This window comes from Balaenoptera physalus (assembly GCF_965194825.1).
Source record: "Balaenoptera physalus genome assembly, chromosome: 17".
Lineage (NCBI taxonomy): Eukaryota > Metazoa > Chordata > Mammalia > Artiodactyla > Balaenopteridae > Balaenoptera > Balaenoptera physalus.
In genome coordinates, this window is record NC_138895.1 from 486,881 (window position 1) to 507,405 (window position 20,525).

The following is a 20,525-nucleotide window of genomic DNA, read 5'->3' on the forward strand; positions in this document are numbered from 1 at the left end:
AAAGAAGAAGTGAAACAAAAAAAATGATGGGTTTGAGATAAATTATTTTTCACAAGATTTTTGTTCGTAGAAGTTCCCTCTAAACTTCAGAAAGAAGAAGGGGGTGGATAAGAAAGGAGGGAAATCAATGAAGTGCAGTAGCATTTACTGTCATCCAAAGCAGAATTCTCTCTGGATTTCCTTGTCCTTCACCTTGCTGCCATTGAACATGTTGGCAGTGCTCATTGAGTGCGTGTGTGTGAGCTCTGGCCTGTGAGGACAGATGTGCTTTAGGTTTCTGTGCACGTGTATGTGTTTCAAAAGCAATAAGTGTGTCACCTCGAATTTAGATTGGTGGTATCAGAGCAAAGCATGAACCTAGTTATTCACATTGGCATTAGCATTTAATAGCTTTTGGATTAAAAGTATTTTAATTTTTTTTTACCATTTTGCCACTGAGTCGTGGTCAGCTGAAACTTTGTAAAGTGTAGGCCACAAAATACTGTAAATACCTCTGTCCGTGCCTTTTGCCAGCATTGCTCACCAGCATCCTGATACAGCCACATGGGAAATCTTGCGTCCGCATGCACTGCTAACCAGCCCTTGGGTGTCCCATATAGTTGGCAGACAGCCCCTGTGGGCTCACCTAGATGAAATACTGAGTTTCCTTAAAATATCGGTAAATTCACACAAGGCTGCCTATCTGCCAGAGAATAATTATTTCCTTATTTTTCCCACCGTGATTTTTTCAAAATTACATTCACTACCTTATTGTTTTCCAGTGCCACAGTTTATTACACACTCCACTGCCAAAGCTTTTGTTGTTGTTTTGTGGGGTGTTTGCTTTTTATTTGTTGTTGTTTTCTCCTCCAGAGAATAATCTCTAAATTCAGGGGAGGGGAGAATTTGCTGTTTATAATTTCTCCTTGGCTTTCTGGATGCCAGACTTGAAAGTTTTTCAGAGATGATGCAAGTAGGTGAGACACTGGAGTTTAGACTGATGTAGATAATACAAGTGATGGCTCCCACTGAATGCGCCTCCTGTCAGGCCCTGAGTGAGGAGTGCACACAGCTCTCACAGCAATCCTGCGGAACTGCACTATGTCTTCCAAATCCTAAAAGTATCCAAACATTTTATTTTCTAGTCCCTAGAGTCAGAGATTATTTGTTAAGTGAAGAAGGCTGATTTGGAGGCAGGAGACAGGGCCTCACTCTTTAAATGTTAAGTTTTTCACTGCCTATTCTTGATAAACAAAAGGCTTTTTTTTGGGGGGGGGGTGTTTAAGGTCACTTCAATTAGCTAATTAGAAAACACTGATTCTGCTTTAAGTTGTATTGTAGAAGGTAAGCAACCAAGCAGTTTCAGTGTCTTTTTCTGTGAAATTGTCATGTACGTCACTTGTGCAGAGGGACATTTTTTATGTGCCCATATTTCTGTGCTAATTTTAGTTATATGAAATAAATGTTATTCTCCCTCACTGCTAATTTTCTGGTGCTTAGAATCTGGTGGTGGAGATGGGATGGTGGCAAGAGAGAGGCACAGGCAAGGAACTGGACAGTTCGTCCTTCGTTTATTCCTTCCACAGGTGTTTATTGAGAGTCTGCTGTGTCCCAGACAATGTACACCATGCCACTACACTCATGGAACTTGCATTGTGTTGAGTGAGATAGATGGTAAGCCAAGGAAAAACATAGGTACAGGTTGGCACAGTGCAGGATCTGTGAGGCATTGTGGGAGGGGCGCTCTGCTGGACAGGCCGCGGAGGAGAGCTTCACATTTACAGTGGATGCCTCCAGTCTCTGTCTAGTTTCCAGGGCAGAATATCAAAGAAATGCGGCTAAAGAGTTATGGAACAATGGTTTTGTCACTTATTAATTTTTGCAAGAAAAATTATAATTTAACTGAGATTTTGAATAGCCCATATTTTTCTTGTTTCTATCTTTTTTCAGTTTTATGGAGATACAACTTTTTTCAGTTTTATTGAGAGATTTTTTTCAGTTTTATTGAGATATAATCACTATAAGTGCAAGGTGTAAAGCATAATGATTTGATACACATATATGTATCATCACAAGCTTAATTAATATCCATCGTCTCATATACATACAAACGAAAAGAGACAGAAAAAATAGACTTTTTCCCCTGTGATGAGAACTCTCAGGATCTATTAACAACTTCTGTACATACCACACAGCAGCATTAACTTAGTCACCGTGCTGTACAGCACATCCCTAGTACTTATCTATCTTAGAACTGGAAGTTTGTGCCTTTTGACCACCTTCCTCCAATTGCCCCTTCTCCCAACCCTGCCTCTAGTGACCGAAAATCTGATCTCTTTTTCTATCAGTTTGGTTTGTTGGTTTTTTTGTTTTTGTATGTGTGTTTCTTTAGATTAAAGTGAGATCTCATATAAGTGAGGTCATACTGTATCTGTCTTTCTCTGACTTAGCATAATGACTTCAGGGTCAATCCATATTGTTGGAAATGGCAGAACTTCCTTCTCTTTTATGCCTGAATAATAACATTCCAGTGTGTGTGTGTGTGTGTGTGTGTGTGTGTGTGTGATGTATACACACTAGGATATTTTATATATATGTAGTATATAAATATATATGTATATCTGTCTCACACTTTCTTTATCCATTCATCCATTGATAGACACTTTGGTTATTTCCATATCTTGGCTATTGTCAACAATGCAGCAGTGAACATAGGGGTGCAGCTATCTCTTTGACATTGTGTTTTCATTTCTTTCTGATGTGTTCCCAGAACTGGAATTGCTGGATCATATGGTAGTTCTAGTTTTAATTTTTTGAGGATCCTCCATACTGTTTTCCACAGTGGCTGCACCAGTTTACATTCCCACCAACAGTGCACAAGGGTTCCTTTTTCTCCACATCCTAACCAGCATTTATCTATCTTCTTGATGATAGCCATTCTGACAGGTGTGGAGTGATAGCCCATTGTGGTTTTGATTTGCATTTCTGTAATGATTAATGATGTCAAGTATCTTTTCATGTACTTATTGACCTGAATAGCCCATATTTTAAATATTTTTCCACTTGAACAAAATCATTACAATTGAAAGGTTTTTTTTTTAAAAGGTTATTATTGAAATTCAATAGAGAGCAGTCTATTTGGTATACATTTTATTCAAGCAGAGAAATAGAAAAGTACAATTTAAAGCTTTGGAAAATCTAGGATGCAACAGATTTTTTATTTGAAGAACCTTTACCATGTGAATATTTGCTTTTCTTAAATTATTATTATTTTGTGTTGAAATATATCACAAAGAAGATAATATAGAAAACATAGATATATACCTTAACAAGTACTGGTAAAGCAAGTATCCCTAGATTTTCTTCACATTATATAATAGTTTGGAAGTCTTAGTAAATACTATAAAATAAATTGTAGAAAACTGTTAACAAAGGTTATCATTGGAAAAGGTGTTGGGACAGGGTTTTAAAAAAATGTTCCTCTTATAAAAGAAGAAATTTGTTAAAATCAAATGTATTATTTTCACAATTAGAGAAGGGAGGAAAATGTGAAATGGTAGAGAGTTCCACCCTGACTTTTCCTCAAGAAGTAGTAAAATTTATACCTTTGTGTCAGGATGTGAAAAGTTCAATAACGAGGCTGATTTTTCCAGTGAGACAGTTTTCACAAGGCAGAGTGTTAGTTGGCCCTTGCGCTCGAGCATGGTTAGCTGTGAGCACTCAGAGGCTTGGTTTCCGTCTCCAAGGCCACAGCGGGTTCCCTAGGCATTGCTCCTGGGGCCCTTCTCTCCCTGCATGAACCTTACGTGGGCATTGCTGTGCCCCTGACACACAGGAAGCTTCTAACCTCCAGAGTAGTGGCACCCGTGGAGTGGGGCTCACTCGGACTTGTTGGGAATTCGAAGCCAGAAATCTGGCCCCTGCCTCTTTCTCACTGCTTTTCAGGGGCTCCTCTGAGGCCATGGAGCCCCCTGAAATGGGGTCATGTTCCAGACTCCCCACTTGAGTGGTCAAGAGAGGAAGCAGGAACAGCAGGGCCAGCATTTTCTGTACAGTGACAGTAGTGGAGCAAGAAGAGCCAAGAATTTTGTGGAGAAATGTGTGTGTCTCCTTATTAATTACCTAATTTCTTAATTTCTTTGATGCAGTATTTTCTCATAATTAAAGAGTGTCTTGGGTTAGGAAATGTTAGGCTGATTATTTCTACCAAAGCAAGTTAGTTGGTAAACTAAGATCCCTCAATTACTTGAAAAATAATTGTTAAAAAGACATATGATTTAGTCTAAGTCTTCTAATGTTGAGTGTTTAAAGCTAGGACGTGAAGCATGTGGTTAGCTGTTCATTTAATTTGGCTGATTTTTGTCAATATTTTATGCCTTTTAAATCTGTAGTTTCTGTGGGGACATGGGATTTTTTTTTCTAACATTTTTATTGGAGTATAATTGCTTTACAATGGTGTGTTAGTTTCTGCTTTATAACAAAGTGAATCAGTTATACATATACATATATCCCCATATCTCTTCCCTCTTGCGTCTCCCTCCCTCCCACCCTCCCTATCCCACCCCTCTAGGTGGTCACAGAGCACCGAGCTGATCTCCCTGTGCTATGCGCCTGCTTCCCACTAGCTATCTGTTTTACATTTGGTAGTGTATGTAAGGGACGTGGGATTTTTGACATAATATGACGAGTTTAAAAACAATGCATGTTTGTTTAGATTTATGAAATGAGAATGACATGAAGCGGGTTGTAGTTTTTTAGTTCAGAGTCTTAGAAAACTCATTTAAAATGTTTTCTTAACCTCCTTGATCTACCTTACTTAACCACCCTTTGCTTCACGTGAAGGGACACTGCTTGTGACCTACTCAGTGTGGGTCAGCCCCAGGTTGCTGGAGAGGTTCCGTGCAGTTCCTGTTCTTTAACTTCCCCTTTCCTCTGGGTCAAGGGAGCTGCCTCTGGATTGTCTCCAGCTCCCCTCTGACCAGGAAAACCAGAAAGCCAATTAGGGTCTACGCTTTATTTCCCCCCCCTTTTTTTATATCCAGACCCACATTTCGGTACAGCAGTGGTATTTAATATTGTTCTTTGTGGTCATGGGCAGGAGGAATTCACATTAATACTCTTGAGTTATTTATGTCAGGAAACAAACTATGATACTAGTTTGCCCACTGTTAGAGATGTGATTTCATGTCCCAAATGACTATAATTTCCAGTGATCATTCTAAGTATAAGTTAACAGAAGAATAAAGAATTCATATGTGACTTTCATAATATCAAGTTATTTCATAATTATGTTAAAAATAATGATGGGACCTGAGGAACAGAGGAAGGGATACTAATACCAAACTCAACTCTCCAGCTAACGTATCTGTCACCCCTTGGCTGCTTCTGCCACATCCATTTTTAATTCTTATGAGTTTTTCTGTCTAAAAATATATAAAATGAGGTTTGGTGATACAGCAGAATTAAATGATGCTTTCAGGTTCCCTCTAAATTTATTTAATCTGTGCTTTCTCCATTTCTTTCTACATGAAAAGAAAAATAGTAATTCTACAGATTGTTTTCTGATAGATCTGAGCTTTTAAAGAATCTTCATTTCTGTTTTCTGTTGTAAATGATCCAAAAATAAGACTGCACTGTTAGCCCATTCTAAATGAATTATATAGTGGGTAAAACACGGTTCCCGTTGAATTCCGCATATGGTTCAATGAATAAAAATTCATTCACAGACTTAAAGTGGGACCTCATTAATGACGGAAATTATCTATATGTTCAAAATTCTGGTTTTGACCTTTAGAAAAGTGTTGATATTGGCAAGGCAGGCTTTGCTTTGGCTCGCTCAAGCAGTTGTCATTTTTATCCTCCAGCCTAGTGCAGTATCGCACTGGCCTTTGTCCGTGCTGTGAAATCTTGTGTGTGTCATCTTAACCTTTTCACCAGTCTAGTTTTCCACACTCCTTCAGCTCATTTTTACTTTCAAAGGGGTTATAATTTCCACTTGGGACGCTGGTGCCTGAAGGAGCCTGCTTGCAAGTGCAAGCCCAGACTTGACTTTGGTTGTCTGTGAGGGAAGATGGTGGGGGAGAGTGTGGGCAGACCGGGCGGCCGCTCCAGCGAGCCAGGAGGCGCGAGTCTTGCTGCAGGAAGGTGGTCCAAGAGTGGGTGGCTGCTTATCTTCCTGAAGAGGCTCTGTGCTAAAGTTTTTTGTTACAAAAGAGAAAACTTTCCAGCCTGCAAACAGAATAAATAAATCCTTGGATTATTAAAATGCCTTATGAAGTATTGGAAACTGCATTTGTATTCTGATAGTGATTTAAAAGAGGCGTCGCCTTCAGCACACCCCTTCCATCCAGCGTGACGCTGCTCCGTTTCCACCAGTGTGCAGAAGCGCTCGTTCCTAATCGCTGTCTTCACGCAGCCGGCACACAGCTGGCTGCCCTTTCTTCAAGGACAGTCTCCCTCGTGCTTTGCCTCCTCCCATGTTCATTTTCCTTCTTGGTTCTCTGTTGACTCCTACTTTGTGCTTAGCGTCAACAGGTGTTCCTCAGACTTCTGTCTTGGCCCTCTTCTCGTCCTGTGTCCCCTTCCTGGGTAATCTGGGGTCTCCATGCCACCTCCCCCACGACTGCTAGGCGGTCTGGTAAGTCTGTCCTGTGGCCTTTCCTGGCCCAGCCTCAGCACCGCCTGCACCTAAGCGTCCTGCAGACCCAGCGGACTCCGCGTGCCCCAGCACCTGCCTGCCCTGGCCCATGAACGGCACCGTCTTCAATTGGGCTTTCTTGTACATTTTTTCAATCCGTCCAGTCCCTAGATGCTAGTGATTCTACCTTAGAACTGTCTCTCAAGTCAGTCTCTCCATTGATCCCATCAACCACTAGTTCAGGCCCCTGTTCCCTTGGGCCTGGATTACTGTGTCAGTCTCCATCTGGTCTCCCTGCCTCTGCCCTTTCCTCATTTTCAGACTATCGGGGTCATCACCCTAAGAGGCAAATCTGATATCACTTGTCTGCTTTAAAAAATTTCCATTGACTGCCTCTTGTGTCAGAGTAAATCTCCATCACCGTTAAAGTCCCTGGTGAGCATTCTTGGTCAGGGTCCCAGCCTACCTGACTGGTGACCTCTCACAGCCCGAGCCCTTGCTGTGCCACCTTGCACCCGTCACAGCACTACATACCTCCTTCCTGTATCACCTGTGTCTTTCATGACATATACCTGACCGCTAGGCCTAGCATACTTTTCTTTGTTTGTAGTTATACTTCTGGTATCCTATTGTAATTATATAAAGTATAGGTAAATCCTAACTCTGCAAAGTGCTACAAGGAAGTGTAGGGCTGACCTAGCAACCTGAGCCATGCCTGGTGACTCAGGATGTGTTTATGAAGTAAATAAATGGTGTCAGTGGTAAATTTTAAAATTCCATGTGACACCAGAGTGCAGAAATGGTCCCAGCTCTGCTGGAAGTGAAGGCCCATGCAGGTCACTTGATCTGTGCCTGTTTCTTTACTGAGAAGATTTGACTTTGTCAACCCTTAGGTGATTTCTACTTTGGGATTCTGTGTTGCTCTTTTACCTGGCCCTGTCCAGTGTTCCCGTGTAAAGTCATTCTCAGAGTGCTTCCCCCTCAGGGTCCCTGAGTGTTTCACTTGTGATTGCACTCTCTGGTCTCTCCCTGCACGCCCTTTGAGAGATGATAACTTTTATGATATCATCTCATTTTAATCCTTAAGTTAATCTCTCTTCTTTTCCCTCTCCTCCCTGTTAGTGTTTGTTACAGTGTCCTTGGAAGGAGATAACACCCAAGACCAGAATACCTGCTTTTCTTTAGTAGTTGTGCATTCACTGTACTCCTACTGGGATGTGCACTGCTCTGCCTAATTGTAGATTTTGCCTATTTTGACCTAACTTAAATGGACTTAACTGATGAATTAGAAGTTCTTCACTAGAATACCCTTTATTAATAGTTCTTAGAGAGTGAGAGGGGGTTGAGGGTTGATAGTGGAGGAAGTATCAAGAATAACACGGCAGGACTCCCCTGGTGGTGCAGTGGTTAAGAATCCGCCTGCCAAGGCAGGGGTCACGGGTTCAAGCCCTGGTCCAGGAAGATCCCACATGCCACGAAGCAACTAAGCCCGTGCGCCACAACTACTGAGCCTGCGCTCTAGAGCCCGTGCGCCACAACTACTGAGCCCGCCTGCCAAAGCTGCTGAAGCCTGTGCGCCTAGAGCCCGTGCTCCACACCAAGAGAAGCCACCACAATGAGAAGCCCGCGCGTCGCCAACGAAGAGTAGCCCCTGTTCACCTCAACTAGAGAAAGCCAGCGCGCAGCAACTAAGACTCAACACAGCCAAAATATAAATAAATAAATAGATAGATAGAAAGACCCAACACAGCCAAAATATAAATAGATAGATAGATAGATAAATAAGAATAACATGGCAGTAGGGACACCCTGGATTCTATCAGCACATCGGTAAGTGTATCTTCAGTCCTTTTTGCTACAAGATTTACACTGTGTTGGCCTGGCGGTGGGTATGCTCTTCTCTACAGATGCACATGCAATTCTGCCCTTCTTCAGGATTGCTGAGAGGAGGGTGGGTATGAGTTCTAAATTCTAGAGGAGTCTACTAACAATCCGCCATTAGTAATTTGTTGTTTTGTAATCGGGTTCCTAAAATTTTTCTCATCACGTTTATTTACTTTTCAGCTGGTGTTAAATTTATAAAAATAGGGATATTTAACAGCCATATGACCATTTTAAGGTACTTTTGGGGTTTTTTTGGCTGCGTTGGGTCCTCGTCGCTGCGTGTGGGCTTTCTTTAGTTGCGGCGAGCGGGGGCCACTCTTCATTGTGGCGCACATGCTTCTCATTGTGGTGGCTTCTTTTGTTGCAGAGCACGGGCTCTAGGCGCGGAGGCGTCAGTAGTTGTGGCACGTGGGCTCAGTAGCTGCAGTATGCAGGTTCTAGGGAACGTGGGCTTCAGTAGCTGTGGTTCTCAAGCTCTAGAGCGCAGGTTCAGTAGTTGTGGCGCACGGGCTTAGTTGCTCCGCGGCATGTGGGATCTTCCCGGACCAGGGATTGAACTCGTGTCCCCTGCATTGGCAGGCAGATTCTTAACCACTGCGCCACCAGGGAAGTCCCATATGACCTTTTAAAAGTTGTTTTCAGTGTGATTTTTGGACACCATTTTAATCCTGTTTTCTGAGCCAAAAATATTACCTGCAGTACTATGAAATAAGTACTGGAAGTCTTTTTTTAAATATGGAAGTTTTTTAATAAAGAAGACCTTTCTTAGTCTGTACTCAGAGTGGAAGGGGTCAGTTTGCACACTAGGTGGTCCCATACACACCACACCTTGGAAAAAAAATTTTTTTTTCTTTCTCTGAATAGCACCGGGAACTTTATTTATTTATTTATTTATTTATTTATTTATTTGCATCTTTATTGGGGTATAATTGCTTTACAGTGGTGTGTTAGTTTCTGCTGTATAGCAAAGTGAATCAGCTATACATATACATATATCCCCATATCCCCTCCCTCTTGTGTCTCCCTCCCACCCTCCCTATCCCACCCCTCTAGGTGGTCACAAAGCACCCAGCTGATCTCCCTGTGCTATGCGGCTGCTTCCCACTAGTTAGCTATTTTACATTTACACCTTGGGAAATTTAACGTGTTATAAGCCCCTGTCTCAGCTTGGGCAGCCATAACAAAGTACCACAGACTGGGCGGCTTAAACAGCAGACATTATTGGTTACAGGTCTAGAGGCTGGATTTCTGAGATCAGGGTACCTGTATGATCTAGTTCTGGTGAGGGCTCTCTTTCTGGCTTGTCGGCAGCTGCCATCTGGCTGTGCGCTCATGCATAGAGAGAGAGAGAGGAAGAGAGAGAAATCCAGCTCTTTGGTTTCTCTTCTCATAGGGACACTAATTCTATGGAATCAGTGCCCCTGTCCTTATGACCTCATTTAACTTTAGTTTCTTCCTTAGAGGCCCCATCTCTAACTATAGGTACACTGGGGGGTTGGGGGGGGCTTCAGCATACGAATTTTGAGGGCCGAAAACATTCAGTCTATAACATTCTGCCCTTGGCCTTCCATAATTCATGTCCTCTCACATTCAAAGTACATTCATTCTACCCCAACAGCCCCCAAAGTCTTACTCATTCCAGCATCAACTGTACAGTCCAAAGTTTCATCTAAATATCATCTAAATCAGATATGGGTGAGACTCGAGGTCTGATTCGTCCTGAGGCAAAATTCCTCAACAACTGTGAGCCTGTGAAAGCCGACAAGTTATGTGCTTCCAAATACAATGCTGGGTCAGGTACAGGGTAGACAATCCCGTTCCAAAAAGAAGAAACAGGAAGGAAGAAAGGGGTGATATGTCCCAAGCAAGTCCAAAAACTACCAAGGGAAGTTCTAGTAGATTTTAAGGCTCAAAGACAATGCTCTTTGGTTCCATGCTCTGGCCTCCAGGTCCACTGGAGGGCAGTGTCGCCCCAGCTCTCTTGGGCCTCACCCAAGGCTCTCTGCAGCGGCACCACCCCGAGGTAGGGAGGGGCGGCCTCGCCCGCCCAAACCCTAGAGGCAGCCCTACCCTTTGAAACCCAGGAGAACGTATCAGCCCTGCCCCGGGCCTGTGGCGAGAGTGCCAGCCCTTATGATCTCTGGATTGCCTTTAGGGTCATCCTTCCCTTGTCTGAAGGACTATGCACATTAGCAGAATGGTTGGTTCTTTTGCCCTGTGGGAAGTCTAACAGCCTTCCTTCACTTCCTCTGGTCTGTGTCTCCTTCAGTTCAGACTGGCAGTGCTTCTGCTCCTATAATCACATAATCTCTTTATTGAGTGGTAGTTTAGCTACACCTTTGGCATCCTCTTCCAAACATGCTTTTTCATTTTTTTGCAATATGGACAGGCTGAGAATTTTACAGATCTTCCGTTTTGCAGAACAATTCCTTCTTCAGTCCGTCTGTTTTCTCTTGCATTTTACTGTAAGAAGTCAGGAGGGCTCGGGCCGTACCTTTAACATTTGCTTAGAAATCTCTTACAACTGTCTGATCTCACGACTCACGTGTTTCATCATCCATACAACACTAGAAAAATTCAGCCAAGCTCTTTGCCGTTTTATAATAAAAATTGCTGTCTTAGTTTGGGCTGCTGTAGTAAAAATACCATCGACTGGGTGACTTAAACAGCAGACATTTATTTCTAATAGTTCTGGAGGCTGGGAAGTCCAAATCCAAGGTACCAGTTGATTTGGTTCCTGGTGAGAGCCTCTTCCTAATTTGTAGACGGCTGCCTTCTGCTGTGTCCTCACATGCTAACAGAGAGATCCTCTCTCTTGTGTCTCTTCTTATAAGGGCACTAACCCCATTCATGAGGGCACCACCTTCTTGGCCTAATTATCTCCAAACGGCCCCACCTCCAAACACAGTCAAATTAGGGATTAGGGTCTCAATATATAGATTTGGGGGAGGACATAAACATTCAGTCCATAGCAATCACCTTTCCTTCAGTATCCAATAACTTGTTCCTCATTTCCGTTTGATACCTCACCAGAATCACCTTTAACATCCATATTTCTAGCAAGCACCCCCAGACTCCTCCAGCCTCTGCCCATTACCCAGTTACAAAGCTGCTTCCACATTTTCAGGTATTTATTATGGCAGCATCCCACTTCATGGTACCAAAATCTGTCTTACTCGGCTTGGGCTGCCATAACAAATGACCATAGATGTGGGGCTTAAACAACGGACATTTATTTTCTCACAGTTCTAGAGGCTGGAAGTTCAAGAGTGAGGTGCTGCCGTGGTGAGTGTCTAGTGAGAACCCTCTTCCTGGCTCCTAGGCAGCAGCCCTCTGGATGTGTGCTCGCATGGCCTTTCCTCTGTGCTCGGCAGAGAGGTATAGGGGTCTCTTGGTGTCTCTTCTTCTGAGGATACTCGCGAATCCTGTCAGGTCACGGCCCCACCCTGGTGACCTCATTCAGCCTTAATTACTTTCTTGGAGGCTCCATCTCCAAACACAGCCACACTGTGGGGTTAGGGGTTCAACATATGGATTTAGGGGGGGCACAAACATTCGGTCCAGAGTACTCCCTCTTCTCTGGTTTTGTATGAACTTTGCTTAGGGATCTATTGCCTTCCTGGAGCCTTTGTATGCTTTTTCCTTACTTGGATTTCCTAAAAAATGGGACCTTCTATTGCCCATTCACCCTCTGCGGAACAATACAGGCTACCCCTGCAGAACAAGTCATGGTGGCAGGCCTGGTGATAGCACTGCGACACGGTGATCCCAGGTGGCTGGCGTGCTCTGCTAAGTGCTGCTTGTTCTCATTGCTGGGGACTGTGATGAACGTTACAGTCTCCTGGTTAGTGTTGTCTCGTCTTTTTTTTTTTTTAAGAGTTGGGTTTCGGATTTCTGTTTCATGCTTAGAATTATTGTGGCTTTTGGCAGAGAATATTTTAAACTGGGTGAAAAGGCCAAAAAAAAAAAATGTAGAATCAAGAAGTGAAAGCACAATTGTTTACAGTTCAGTAAGCAGTTGTGGTTAAGAAATGTGTCTGTTCATCATTGCCAGATGACTTAAAATTTTATGGGGGAGCATAAATTTTAAACAAAGAGTGCTTTTACAGGGTAAAGATGTAAATTTCTTCAGAATTTAGTTTTTAGGTATTATAATCTAGACCTCCTGCTTAGAGCTTTATGAATTTTATTGTGAAATTATCTGTGAAATGAATCTCATGGCAGCTTACAACATTTACTCAGAAACTAAAATTTTGATGTACCAAGCATTAATAATAATATAATAATGCAGTTAATTAGAGAGTCACTAATTGAATACTCACAGGCACATAATATTGCTGGGTGTTTGGGATCATTGGTAAAATTAAGCATAGTTGTAACCTTTCAAAAGAAAAGATAGTATAATTGTGTACAAATAAGTACAATTCAACTTTCAGTGCATAGTAATGAAAAAAAACCAGTGGTACAATACAGTGAATAGAAAAAACATCATTTGGATTTGATTTTGGACTGTATTGTTTATTTTTCTTTTTGGAGCATCACTTGAATTACAGTTTATTTTGCATCCTTTGGGTAAATATCAAAACCAATTGAGGTGAGGGAGGTAGGTCAAAACCATCTTGGTTGGCAGTGAAATCAAGAACAGAAAAATAGTCCCCAAAATTCTTTACATCAGTTTGTATTATTCGAGTTCATTCAGCTCATATATATTTTGTTGGTATTTATCCAAGTACAGCACAGAGTTCATGGTTTAATAGACCAAATTATTCATTTTATGTGTTAAAATCTTGGTACAGTCGTACAGTGATGACATAAAGGAGAGTGATAAACCCTGCTGAATGGAAAAGGGGAATTGTGGTTAGAGAATTCACCTGGGAGACGGTGATGAAATGCTTTCTTGAAGTATGGGTATAGAAACAATTTAAAGATACTTGAGTAGAGCTGTGGAATTTGAAGGTAGAGCAGTGAGAAGTAACTGGTAACAAAGGTGTTTCTAAACAGTGGACAGTTGTCTGGATTACTCAGTGGTTGGCGCCTGAAGGATTCAAGAACAGAGGTGGCTGTCGTTAAATTTACGTGTACACAGGGCCACTCTGGAGGGCCTTGGGTTAGGGCAGAGTAGTCAGGTACCAGACTGCGGAGGTCAGTTAGGGCCAGGCTGTTGTAGTAACTAAGAGGTATCTCAGCCTTAATAAATCCAACACTGATATCATGACACCACTGTTATCCCCTGTCCCTCGCCCCTAACACAGACACAGACACACACACACACACACACACACACACACACACACACACACACACACACACACACACACACACACACACACACACACACACACACACACACACACACACACACACACACACCTCCCTGCTCCTCTGTCTGCACAGGAAGCAGGTGAACTTTAAACTCCCCTGATCTCCATCCCTGACCCTTGCTATGCTGTCTTGCCCTCCTACCCCAATCTGTGTGTTTGTGTGTGTGTGTGTGTGTGTGTGTACATGATGGGTGAGGACTGAGGAAAAAAGTAATGGTGGGCACCTGTTGATGATTTGGCCTGAAGAAGAGAAAACGTACCAGTTTCAGAGAATAGTAGGGCATATATTTTAAAGCAAGACACTTTATGGATTAGCCTGTTAGAATATCTATGAAGATAAAGAGAGGAATAATACAGGGAAGATCCCAAATTACTCTGTGGTCATCATTTGCATAATTAAGTGGAACAACTTAAAGTTAGTGCAACAATTATATTATGAAAAGTATTTCATGATAAAAAATTACAGATGTTTCTGTCTCTATAGGAGGATGATTTCAGTATTTCTCCGCCCGTACTAACTTGCTTCACCTGGTACTTTCTTTTATAGTTTTTGTTAATTTCTTGTATAGTATTTTTTGTATAAGTATTCGTGAATGCTTTCCTCACAATATATATTAATTCATCAACATAACCCACTGAGGAGGATTGGAATTAACATGCATATAAATGGACCCTAGCCACCTGTATATTTCAAATAAGTCATTTAAGCCAGGAATCAAAAGTATATTTTGTTCTTATATTACTTGCTCGATTCTTTTGTGGCCTCTTGCTCATTTAAAATCAAAGACTTATTTTTTAGAGTAGTTTGCTGATAAAATAAATCACCCACTCATTCATGCATTCATTCATCAAATGTTAGCCTTTAAGTTCACTATTTGCCATTTTGACTACAGAGTGTTTCATCTGCTCGGCATATGTATGGATAGAAATTACTAGATCCTGTGGTGTATTTCCTCTGTGAATCGTCTGTTCCTGTGTCTTAACCACTTTGGTGCTGTGTTGATATCTGTGCTTTCCATTTGGTCTTTGGGGCACTTCTTCCTCAGCGTTTGGTTTCTGTCAAATTATACTCTTCCTTTTCAGTGTTGAAATCCTGACTGTGCCCAACCAGCGATAAGCCTCACTTGAGTCCATTTCTCAACCTGGTGTGCTTTTTCTTTTCTTTTTTTTTTTTTTTAACATTTAAACAAGTCCGATGTTTTAGCATAATAAAATAGAGAAAAAAAGCATCCTCAGTTTCCTGTCTTTAACTGCCATTTACCCTCGAGACACTGCAAGTATAGGACTTGTGAGAATACTCAGTTGTGAGCATAAAATCTGCCAGTAATCCTCTCTAACCTTAAGAAAGTCATATGAGCAACTAACTTGTTCAGTTTTCTTATTTGTCAAAAAGGGAGATTAATATCTTCCTTACCTATTTCATAGGGTTATTGTGGATCAAGTACCATAATAGATTTGAAAATGCCTTGAAAAGTTGATATTGTGACAGTGACTGATGACAGTGGCAGCCATTATTTTGTATGGGTGACAGAGCAGGCCCTGCACTGTAGGCTTTCTGTGCTCTCTCTCTCAGTGTTTGCAGTGTTCTTGACTATTCCTGATACTATCTCCGTTTAAAAAGGAGGATACTTGTAAGTGTAGATAAGGTATTTGAGGATTTCAGAGGGAAGGAATAGTTGCCTCTGGCTGAGATTCAGGAGACACTTCCTTGACAACATGAAACTTTGACTGAGTCTCACAGCATTTATGGAAAATGTTGCCCCACTGTCACAGAATGGCCTTTTATGTTTCATCCGTCTAACTGCAAAACAGTCTTCTTCGTTTGTAAAACCAGTATCTCTTGTGCTCAGATTGAAAGCTTGCACTGAACGCATAACTTGTCTTGGGTTGTCCCAGGCTCTTTCTCCCTCAGAGGAAGAGGAGGAGATGACGCTGCTTACTTTCTGCAGGGAAGGCAGACCACTGGCTTCTCCTCAGGCCTGTGTGGGAGCACGTCCTGTGGGAGGGACTTCACGGTGCTTGGTGGAGAAGTGCTGTTCGCAGCCCTGTGTGCATCCAAGGTAGCACTCCCAGACCTGTTTGGTCACCAAGCATGCTGTGTTGATGGTCAAATCAGGGTTCATAGTTATTAGATATTGTCAGGAGTTCTCATAAAAATCTTCAAAGAAACTGCAGTCAGCAGCAGTGTGACTCATCATAGATATATAGGTATTTCTGCTGCAATACTATTTATGTGTTTCTGTAGTGTCTTGCCTTTTGTAAGATCTGTCAGCGTCTGTGTGGACTGTAGGGTTGGGGGCAGACCACTGAAAACCTACATCGCTTTGTCATCAGCCGCACATGACAGTGATTGGTTACCGGAAGGGAGAACGGTGCTGCCCGGGCACCACTGGCTGCTTGAACTCTGGCAGGACAGTGGGTGCTGGAGAGCACGGGCCATGGGGCTCTGGACAGCGGCTGCTGCCGGTGGCAGGGGATAGTGTTGGGGGTAACCCCTGAGTACAGGTAAAAGTTTTAAAAATTCCTAAAATATGTCCAGAAATTTGCCTGTGGCTAGTGCAGTCCCTAACACTAGGGCTTTTCCCTTTGCTGCCAGTGAACTTAACTCCGCCCACTGCATTGCTGCCCTGCCCAGGAAAAACGGTGTGTTCACTGCAGTGACCCCCACATATCCTGACTTCTTTTCCTGTTCACCAGGTGAGGGTGAGCTACTTTTTATTAAAAAGTCACCTGTCGTGGCAGAGCAGACTCAGTCTTCGCTTCCTAGGCAGTGCCGTTCTTTAAAGTGTGTTTTTACTCCCCGTAGTGACCAGCGCAGCTTAGCCAGCACAGCTTAGGATGTGCTTGGTCACATCCTTCCCCCTTCTGTTTCCTTCTTACCTTAAGAAACAGTCTCACGATAGACACATACTTAAAAATCATAGTTCCAGATAGTGCTCTGGGGAGATGCCATGACCTTGCTTCATACATGAACACTTGCTGGTGGCACTCAGAGAGAGGAGGGCATGGAAAACTTGGGGTCCAGGGGAAAATGAGTAGAGAAAAGTGAAAGGGAGAAAGAAATGGAAACGAAATTAAACTATATAACTAAGGCGCTGGTACTGTTTAAATGTTAATTTTTATACTCACTGTTAACCAGTTAGCTAAAGTGGTAATGAAAGTCATATTGGTGTCTGTTATTAGCAAGGCACTGTGCCTGACACTTAGGTTTTATCTCATTTAATTCATTTATTTTTTTAACTAAAAAGCAGAGAGTAATTTAAAAAAAGTGTATTTACTACCTAGAATTAATAACACATATTAATCTTTTGTCATTTTTGCTTCACATATTTTTATAACAAACAATACGGCAGATAAGTCTGAAATCCCCTGGGTTCCCTTGCTGTGTCACGCTCCTCTTTCTCGCGTGATTCAACAGTTACAGCGAGTTTTCTGTGTGTCCTGCTAGTCCGTATTTATGTACTTGTATGACGTATGTATCTGTAACAATATTTTATTGGTCTTTGTGTTTAAGAAAAATAACATTATGGGTGTTAGGCTGTACATATCTGTTTACCCCTCTTGTATTTGAGGTCTCTCCAAGCTGATAGATACAGATCGGGTCCATTCACATAAGCTTCTGTAGAGTGTCTCTTCCATGAACCCACCACAGTTTACCCATTGGCTATGGACTGATGCTGGGTTTCCTCCTCTTACAAACAACACTGAAATGTGCAGCCTTGTCTAGATCTCCTGATGCATGTGACAGAGTTCCTGGGTACATAGCTGGGATTTCCAGGTTATAGGCTATGCACACTCTCAACTTTATCTTATTTAATTCTTAAAAATGTTAATCGAGGCAGGTGGCTTGATCCCCAGTTTACACATGAGAAAAATGAGGTGTTGAAATGCTGTGTAACTTGGCCAACTTAATTAATAAGAGAGCCAGTGATTGAATCCAGATCGAATTCCACCCATTTAAATCTAGAGCCCTAACTCCCATCAATCCACAGAAATCCTCAGCTTGGAACGTCCACGATCGTGAGAATACTTGCAGCCGGCCAGTCATGCTGCGTCGTCTCAAAGTAGACAATCAAAGCAGGGCATGAGGTGGAGAGGACCCGGTCATACTCCTTTTGTTGTGATGTTTGAAAGGGTTCAGGTTTTGGAGTGAAAACATGCCTTGTGAAGTAATGGATCTGAGTTTTCCGTATGTGCAAGACTGTTTCTTTATGATAGAAAACTGTTTCTTATGTTGCTTAAAATGTATATATTAAATGCAGCATGCAGATTATATTGATTAAAAAAAAAAATGTTACCGTGAGCATGTTAGAGTCTGTATTTTACTTTGCAAAGTATCAATATATAGACCATTTTCTCCAGGTGAAGAAAGCTATCTGAAAGTGATTCTCTTTTTCATGATAATTTTATTCACACTTGGACCATATGTCTTTTAGACTTCATGTTTGCTTTTGTTCTTTGCTTCACCTTCTAGGTATAAAATCTGGTATATTAACTGTGAAAATTCTAGAGCTTCATGAGGAATGCACCATCCAAGTTGCAATGTGTGAGCAGTTATCGGGGCTGCAGGCTGACAGCTCTTCTCAGGCTGGGGCCCCTGGGACTGGCCTGAAGGTTCTCTTCGCCAAGGAGACTGCACGCTGCCTCAGGGGACTTCCACAAGACATCATCCGTATCTACCCTCCCTGGTGAGTGCAGAGAACCGATCCCCACAGTCACCAACTGTGAGTTTGTCTCAGAAGACATTTTTATCAGGAACATTTTTGTCACTTTATTATACAGTAATGCCAGGGGATGGAGCCAGGATTCGACATAGATTTTAGGTAACAGAAGCTCTGAACTGTCTCTGATGGCTCGTTTGTACTTCTGGTAGCAAATTTTTGATAATTTGGCGGGGGTGGGGAGGTGGTGAGGGAGAAACAAGCACATCAGGATTCCTGCTGAAGTGGTGTGTTGTTATGAAATCTGGCTGTTTTTGTTTTTATCTTTCTTAGAAATATAAGTTTAGTAAGAGTGATTATGTGACAGTAGAATAATACACATTAATTTAATACTTCTTTGCTAATTACTTTAGGGGGATAAAAATCATGAATTAAGACATAATAGGGTTTGATCTTCAGGGGCATAAGTGATCATTAGTGGATCAGAAATAATTTTTGAGGATACCATGTTTGTTTTCTTCTGTATAGGGTATTAATTTTTACCACCAAAAGAAGAGGGAAGGTTTGAGCAGACTTGTTTTAAGGGCTGTTAATTTTATTGACAGTTTTTAAGTTTCATTCATCTGTTAAATTCTTAGGTTTGAATTCAACTTAAAGATCTTTAAGTTAAACTTCTTCCCCAGAGGAGGGATCTTTTCATTGTGTCCATAGTGAGTGATCATCAGTCTCTAATTAAATTCTTCCACAAACAGGCTGAGGATATCAGAGGGTAACTTGCATTACTTTATTTTATTTAAATTTCAAATACATTTTTAAATTGAACAATGTAATATACATATAGAATCATACACAGATTATAAGTATACATTTCATCAAGTAATCACAAAGTGAATACATTTCTGTCCAGTCCAAGAAATAGAATGCAGTCCATACCTGAGACTGCAACACTCTCCTCTTTCCTTCCTCTCCCTCCTGCTCCAGGTGACCATGATCCTGACTTCTGATGCAGTAGACGCCTTTGAATGTGGGTTTTGTGCTTCTCAGTATATTGTTACCATAATAACTTGTAAAGCTTATAGCTGTTTCCACTGCTGACAGTTTCTCAGCAGTCACATCAATACCACCGTCAACATTTTTATGACTGCACATTATAATTTCTTTACTCTTTCCATATTCTCAGCATATAATATATATCCATTCTTTTGCTAACATAAATAACTCTTTAATAGATATTCATATATACGTATTTACATATTTCAGATTATTTCTCAGAGTAGATTTTAGGAACTGTTTTAGTGGATTAAAGGATATACCTTTTTTTTTTTTTTTTTTGCTTTTAATTAATTTTTTTGGAGTATAGTTGCTTTACAATGTTGTGTTAGTTTCTACTGCACAGCAAAATGAATCAGCTATACATATACATATATCCCCTCTTTTTTGGATTTCCTTCCCATTTAGGTCACCACAGTGCAGTAAGTAGAGTTCCCTGTGCTATATAGTATATTCTCATTAGTTGTCTATTTTATACATAGCATCAGTAGTGTATATGGGTCAGTCCCAAAAGGGTATACATTTTGTTGCTGCTGTTACTGCTGTGATTTCTTGGTACAGTTAAGTAAACTATAAACCTCATAGTAGAGTACCTGCTGCTAGTCAAACTGAATACTTTCTCTTATATTTATTTACTGATGACAGCTTCTCTTTTGCAAATTGTTTTTCTTAACTTTTACTCATATATTCATTGGGGTCCAAGGGATATTCTTATCAATTCATATGTCTGTTTTGTATAGTAAAACTTTTCTATTTATACAGTTACGTTACTTATGATAACAATTTTGTTTTTTCCTTCCTAATACTTATGCTTCTTTACCTGTTTCATGTCTTGTTGCATTGGCTATAACTTCCAAATCAAAACTTCTTCACTACTGTATTCCCAGTGACTAGAATAATGCTTGGCCTATGGTAGACATTCAATAACTGTATGATTAATGTTGAGTATTAGATAATCATCAAGATGTTGTCAGTCTTGTTATGTTCCGTTTG

General features: G+C 41.4%; 1 protein-coding gene across 5 annotated transcripts in view; it reads left to right on the forward strand.

The window, feature by feature from the left end:
- Nucleotides 1–20,525, forward strand: part of SPIDR (scaffold protein involved in DNA repair) — a 359,526-nt gene that overhangs the window by 150,579 nt on the left and 188,422 nt on the right. For all 5 annotated transcript variants that reach the window (XM_082433911.1, XM_082433912.1, XM_082433913.1 and 2 more), the window contains one exon: nt 18,296–18,509. In XM_082433911.1, the coding sequence (XP_082290037.1) occupies nt 18,296–18,509 (214 nt within the window). The remainder of the gene's footprint in view (nt 1–18,295; nt 18,510–20,525) is intronic.